The following is a 6,940-nucleotide window of genomic DNA, read 5'->3' on the forward strand; positions in this document are numbered from 1 at the left end:
TTATTGGTGTAAATTAATGAAAATAAGATTTTGAACTACAAATTATTAAGAAATTTCCTAGTTCATATTAAAAAAACCATAGTTGAGGTAGGGGAAAAATTTTCAAAATATCCCGAATAAGTTATAAATATTAAATACACTATCAAATACATTTATATTAAAAATTGCTCCACCATTGATTTTTTCCACAATACCCTCAAAAACACCTAACACAAAACGAAGTTATTTTTTCAAAACAATCAAATCCAAGCAGAGCCTCAAATTTCCATCAACATTCACATCTCTCCATGATCAATCACATACCAATCCAACAACCAAAAATCTCTCATCAACATGGTATGGGTCCTACATTATTCACTATCATTTCACATCCAATTAATACTAGCATTTCACCGGCATGCAATGCATAAAATTTTCCAAAGTCTGAAGTAATTAGTCCACTCTTAGTCTTTAGTCTCACTTCACAAACATTAATGAAGTTCTCTATTCTACAGCAAAGAAAAAAAAAAAGCCAAAAACCAAAATTTCTAGTCAGCCAAGGCCCCACTTGAGAACAGCCACCACACTAATGAGCAGCCAGTGCTGAATCTTTCCATCAAACACCATCAAACTTACTAAGTCACATGATCATCATAGGCATCATCATCATCGGACGGTCCAATTTCACCCAATGTGGGTCCGAGGAAAATGTGATTACAATAATCAGTAGGGGCGACTACACCAGAGGACTTCCAGAGAAAGAGTAAAAAAGGAAAAAACAAAACCAAAGACGAAGACCCAGTGGAAGCAGAGAGTTTCTTTTTTCTGTCAAAAACCCCCCAATTTCATTTACTACTATTTCTCTGCGTGTTTTTGTGCGTGAGAAAGAAAGAAATACTGCCCACACGGCGTCGTTTAGGGGGGACCGAAGGTGAGCTAGCTGGCTAGACGGAGACGACGAAAGCGAAGAAGAGGAAGATAGAGGAGGAGGCGGTCGAGGATTGTGTGTTTGGTGCGTGATTGGAGGGGTAAATTTGTAACTTGGCTTAATCGATCCCTCCACCCATCGGAACAGCAAAGTCAAGCCCTCTCGATCGAGGTAATTTTCAGGCTTTTTGGGGTCGATTTTGATGCTGGATCACTTGAATTTCTCGGCTTTACTGGCTTTTGGTGATTTATTTTCTCTCATTTCGGCTCTGATTTTGCAATTTTTGTTTTGGATTCATTTCTAAATGGGGTTTTGGAGTTTTCTTTTTCTGTAGGGTTTTGAGCTGGAGCAAGGTTTAATTTTTGATTACGTTGGGAACGTTGGGAATAAATAGCGGAGGTTGTTTAATTAAGGACTTTTTAGCGGTTTGGAGATGGAAATCTTTTATGGTCAATTCAGTTGACCTGATAGGAAAATAGGTGAGAAAGAGAGGGAAATTAGGATTTTGAGTTTTGGTTGATTGTGTGTTTTTTTTTTGAATTTTAATTGATGTTCAAAAATATAATTTTGGCAATAATTTAATGTAACTGGGATTTTTCCTTTTTGGCTTTTTCAGGGTCTAATAGAAGATGGATTCTTTAGTATTTTGGTGACCAATAAATTTTTTTTATGGAAATGTATTCTAGTCTATTTGCGAGCTAATCAAGTTTTCATAAGATTTTAATAAAGCTATCTAATTTTCTTTTTATTTTTCTGATTTAGATGCTCGTTGACCTCAAATTTTTCCATCATGTAACACTTTTCCCTTTGGCTGTAGGGATTTTGCAGAGTGGAAATATTGAAGCTGAAATCTCCTCATGCAGAAGAAGTAGAGGTTTTAAAGTTTGCTACTTGTAGATTTTATTGTACTGAGATTTGACGGTGAGAAAATGTTGGAGGCTCCGAAATTTACTGGAATCATAGGCCTAAACAATAACCATGATGATTATGGCCTATCACAAAATTTTTACCATAAGCTCAATGAGGGCTCGAACATGTCAATCGACAGCTATGGGAGCCTGCAAATGAGCAATGGTGGAGGATCTGTTGCTATGTCTATGGATAACAGCAGTGTGGGATCAAATGATTCACACACTCGCATTTTAAACCACCAGGGCCTTAAGCGAGTGAACAACAACTATTCTGTTGCTGCTAGTGTCAACCGTGGGAGGGTTTCTCACGGGTTAAGTGATGACGCACTAGCTCAGGCTTTGATGGATCCTAGGTTTCCCACCGAGGGGCTTGAGAATTATGATGAATGGACTATTGATTTGAGGAAGCTTAATATGGGAGCAGCGTTCGCCCAAGGGGCATTTGGAAAGCTCTATAAGGGGACATATAATGGTGAGGATGTTGCAATTAAGCTTCTTGAGAGGCCTGAGAATGACCTAGAGAGGGCACATTTGATGGAACAACAGTTCCAGCAGGAGGTAATGATGTTGGCAAGATTGAAACATCCGAACATAGTTCGCTTCATCGGCTCATGTCGTAAACCCATGGTATGGTGTATCGTCACTGAATATGCCAAAGGGGGATCAGTTCGACAGTTTTTGACCAAGCGGCAGAACAGATCTGTTCCCTTGAAACTGGCTGTTAAGCAGGCCTTAGATGTGGCCAGGGGGATGGAATATGTGCATGGCCTGAACCTTATTCATCGAGATCTCAAATCTGATAATCTTCTCATTTCTGCTGATAAATCTATCAAGATAGCAGATTTTGGTGTTGCTCGTATAGAGGTGCAGACTGAAGGAATGACTCCAGAAACAGGGACATACCGCTGGATGGCTCCGTAAGTCTCTCGGCTCTTTATGGACTTAAATTTTGTTTTTCTTTTTAGATGATTGCATTCTTTGACTGGATGTTTACCACCGTGTGAGCAATCCTTAGAAGTTTCAGGAATTTTGGTCTGAAGATGGTCTATTATTATGGTTATTGCTATAGAAGATGTAAAGGGTATTTACGAAATTATGCTTTACATTAATGACAAGCAGAGACCAGGGAAATCCGAGGATGCTTATTATTAGTATATTTGGAAAACAGAAGTGAATGCATTAGGGCGATGAGGGGAAATGTTCCTGCTACTCTGCAGTGCATGAAAGAAGTTGTTGTCTGTTACCAGTAGTGCTTCTCAGGAAAGGAGAAATTGGGGTAGGGGCCAAAAAGACTCTATGAGCAGAGCTTGCTCCTTTATGAAATCTTCATTTTGAGCTTCAAGGTTTTCTTGTATTAGCAGTGCCAGATGCTTGAAAATGCTGCTTTTTTTTCTTTGGTTTTTTTTTTGGGGGGGGGGGGGGTTATTTCGGGATAAAAATTTTGTATTCTTTCTAGTCATTTAGGACTTTTGAACTAAAAGATGATTTAGCATTTTTGAAAGCTTCCTAAGATTTGCCGATGGCATAGTTGCTTTTGGATTTGGAGATATCCTATAGCATTCTTGGAAGCTTCCCAAGATTTGCTCATGGCATAGTCACTTTTGGATTTGGAGATATCCTAAACATGCTAATGTGATGTGGTGGTGGTTGTCATCCGTGTGATGTTCGGAAGTTGCAGGCTGAGGTTTTCCTTAAGAGTTGACTTTCTAGTTTGTATATTTGAAATTGAAGCTTGAATTCCCTTTCACTTGGTACTTTGGTTGATTTACATCTCTGGGTATTTGTTTCATGTGGTAGTTAATGGTCATTGCAACACCTAAGTTTCCAAGTGGTGGAGTTGGATGTTGGGTTAGTAGCAGCTCCCGAAGTAAATGATGAAAACCAGCCTTAGAGAACTTCCTAAACATTTTTCATGCTTGAAACATCTAATTGTTGTCGTCATTGAGATATAGTATTTAATCTTTGGGGCCCCTTTTTTATGGTACATTGACTTGTTCCAGGTAAGAGCTGTAGAGCTTTTTCCAACCAGGATTCGTCCTATATTGCTTAATTTGTTGTGACTTATCAATTTGAGGGACGTTAAGTTTCTTGCATGTCTTCTATATTCTTAGTATGCTCTCCATCCCATGCTATCCCAGAACAGTTTTTGTGGTCCAACTGGCTGCTTTCTAAACCATCAAATGTGTTCATGTGCACTTAAAACACTAAATCATGACCTCAGTCAGTCATTATAGACAATTTATAGTATGGACTAGATTTACTTTGCAAAGCCCAATGGTCAGAACCAGTTATTGAGATACTGAATGAAATTATGGTATTTCAGTTTCTCAGTCACTTCTCTTTTATGCTTGTACATCATGATATGTTCCAGCTTTGTAGGTTCTCTCTTTATATGTTCTTGAGACTTGGCTTCAGTACATTTCTGTGTATGTTTATCAGTTGAACCATTCGGGATTAAAGAATCGTGAGGGTGACAATCGTGTGTGATCTTGACCAATTCTTTGACTAAATTGACGTTTGAGGAAAAAAGTAGTATGCTTTAGGTTGTGGACTGGTCTCTATATTGCAAAATTTTGTTGAAATCTTTATTCCAACATTTCTTCAATGGACTTGAATTTTAATTGTTCTTTTATTGATAGTTGATGCATTAACTAATATCTGTAACACTAATGCATGCACAGCATCTGTGTGGTCTATGCAATGACTGTAACTCACCGTGCCCTGCTTTCCCTAGGTTGCAGACTGAGGGCATTTCTGCTTCCACATTGTTATCACATTTTATAGCCAATATATAGAAACTTCCCATTAGGTTTATGCATTGACTAATGCTTGCAACACTAATGCATGTACAGCATCTGTTTGGTATATGCAATATGACTGTAACTCACTCTGCCCTGCTTTCCATAAATTGGAGACTGAGGGCATTTTGCTTTCACACTGTTATCAGATGTTTAAGTTATTATTGTCTTGCGCTAATTGAAGGTGATATTCTTAGTTTCCTCTTACTCTGGGCTGCTTGAGTGTGTTGTACTCTGGATGTGCAGGGAGATGATCCAGCATAGGCCGTATACCCAGAAAGTTGATGTTTATAGCTTTGGGATTGTTCTCTGGGAACTGATCACAGGAATGCTTCCATTCCAGAACATGACTGCTGTACAAGCAGCTTTTGCTGTTGTCAACAAGGGCGTCCGCCCAAACATTCCCAATGACTGCCTTCCTGTACTCAGTGAGATAATGACACGTTGCTGGGATGCTAATCCTGATGTGAGGCCTCCTTTCAGTGAAGTTGTTCGGATGCTTGAGGCTGCTGAGACTGAAATCATGACAACTGTCAGAAAGGCCCGTTTCAGGTGCTGCATGAGTCAACCTATGACCATGGATTAATGCAGAGAGGAAAGGTGTAGAAGCGGTAAGAACAGAGTAAAGCATTCAAAGGAAAAAAGAAAAAGAAAAAAAGCTGATTTTATATCAGTTTCTGTATGTATCAGGCTTAATTTCTTTCTTCAGATAGAAAAAGGGAGGGAGGAAAGTCATCATAAGAACTGCTTGTTTTGTGCTTTTTTTTTTTTTTTTTGCCCCTTTTACTGATGGATTGAATATGTTTAATTAGTGCTAATAGAGGAGGATTGATGTGTATTTATACATATGCCTTGTGTTGCTTTGTTTATACATGCCTTGTTTAGTCATTTGCCCCAAAAGTAGTGGGCTTGAGTTTTATTTAATTACCAATGCTTCCAACTCCTGAAGCCTCTTATCTATCGAATTTGAGCAAACCTGGACTTACATACGGTGTGTGCCGCTTTTCGCATATAGATAGAAAGTGACTATCATCACAAATGATGGAAGTTGAAGCATCAGTTGCTCACTTCATTGCAGCTTTAATTTGATCCAGGAAACAGAGGAAGCAGGAAACCAACACTTGGTCAGAGATACTTGCAAATCTGATGGTTAATTGCATCAACTTGGGCGCATCTTTTGACATTTTGGCTGTGTGCTGGAATGGCTGGTGAATGGTTATTTTTCCTTTCATTACATTTTGCAGACTGCAGAGAATCAAATCCCGACAGTGGACTTTAAGAGGCCTTCCCACGGTTTAACCAGGGAAGGAAGGTTTAGGAGTTCTTCCCAATCTTTTAACCTGCAATTGTTTCAGGGATTTTGGCCTTTTCAAGCTTCTGCTCTTAATTGTCAACTCAAGTTGCGAGGAGCATTCAACATTCCATGGCAGTTAGCGTGATTTATTTGACTCTTAATTGCGAATAAAATACCATAAAATGAGTCCTTCCTTTTTGTTGACCAAGAATGTTGTTGACAATGGAGAGCATTATTGAGACCAGGGGGTAACAATTCGTCCGAGTCTTGCCATTTTACTTTTAAAAGGTAAATCCTATTGACTGCCCTTTAAAAGTTTTTTGGTATATTTAAATAAATTTTGGGTACTTCGTGCGGTCACGTGGTAGGTTAAAATACATCTAACGAGTTAAAATCATAAAGTGAATCTACAATAAAATTTTTTTTTTCGAAAATCTACAATCCTAGGAATTGTATACAATCCTAGGAAAGTACTATATAAAATTAAAAAAAAAAATTTTTTTTACACTTTGGTGTGTAAATAATGGCAAAGAGCCTCGAGACACAGACAAGAAGGATCCATTATACATAATTGTTCCCCCAAAAAAAGGTTTTGATTGAAGTGATTTCTACGCATTCTCTTTCCCTTTCTCTCATCAACCAAGAGAGGCAGGAATGGTTGCGTTTGCAACCGTTCTTGAAAGTTCGTGGCTAAGATTTGGGCCAAAAAAAAAAAAAAAGAGATCCAGATTTTATCTTGTACCTTATTTTTCACATTATGTGTGGAACTCATAAAATTTTGTTTTATAGTTATACGTTGTTGAAAGTGAATTATGCCATGTGCAGATAAAGTTGCGCCATTGCACGAAACCACTTCGAACGGTTTTCCTGACAACTATTCGGCCCCTTGTCCCTCCCATCACACTGGCATTAGGCTTGGGTTTTAACTTAATTGATTCCCTTACTGCTTTCTCTGTGTTTACTTTTGAAGCTAAAACAGTAGTAATTGAAACCAATCAATATTCCAGTTTTGAACAAAACAAGCAAAGGA

At 38.4% G+C, this 6,940-nt stretch overlaps 1 protein-coding gene across 2 annotated transcripts; it reads left to right on the plus strand.

Moving 5' to 3' along the window:
- Positions 1-740: 740 nt before the first annotated feature.
- On the plus strand, positions 741-5,504 carry LOC113692620 (serine/threonine-protein kinase STY13). 2 transcript variants are annotated; one of them, XM_027211057.2, is made up of 3 exons: positions 741-1,078; positions 1,725-2,735; positions 4,863-5,504. In XM_027211057.2, the coding sequence occupies exons 2-3, from the start codon at positions 1,837-1,839 to the stop codon at positions 5,200-5,202; spliced, it is 1,239 nt and encodes a 412-aa protein (XP_027066858.1). In that variant the 5' UTR covers positions 741-1,078; positions 1,725-1,836; the 3' UTR covers positions 5,203-5,504. The 2 variants fall into 2 exon arrangements, with proteins under 2 accessions (XP_027066858.1, XP_027066860.1); XM_027211059.2 differs by having other exon boundaries at positions 754-1,078; positions 1,736-2,735.
- Positions 5,505-6,940: the final 1,436 nt, after the last annotated feature.

Source organism: Coffea arabica, chromosome 6c (assembly GCF_036785885.1).
Source record: "Coffea arabica cultivar ET-39 chromosome 6c, Coffea Arabica ET-39 HiFi, whole genome shotgun sequence".
NCBI lineage: Eukaryota > Viridiplantae > Streptophyta > Magnoliopsida > Gentianales > Rubiaceae > Coffea > Coffea arabica.

What these genes read in the sequence shown, in the direction of transcription:
- LOC113692620 (XM_027211057.2), top strand. Translation starts at nt 1,837, where the DNA reads ATGTTGGAGGCTCCGAAATTTACTGGAATCATAGGCCTAAACAATAAC. An exon ending in ACATACCGCTGGATGGCTCC is followed by an intron (nt 2,736 to 4,862) that starts GTAAGTCTCTCG and finishes CTGGATGTGCAG; the next exon opens with GGAGATGATCCAGCATAGGC.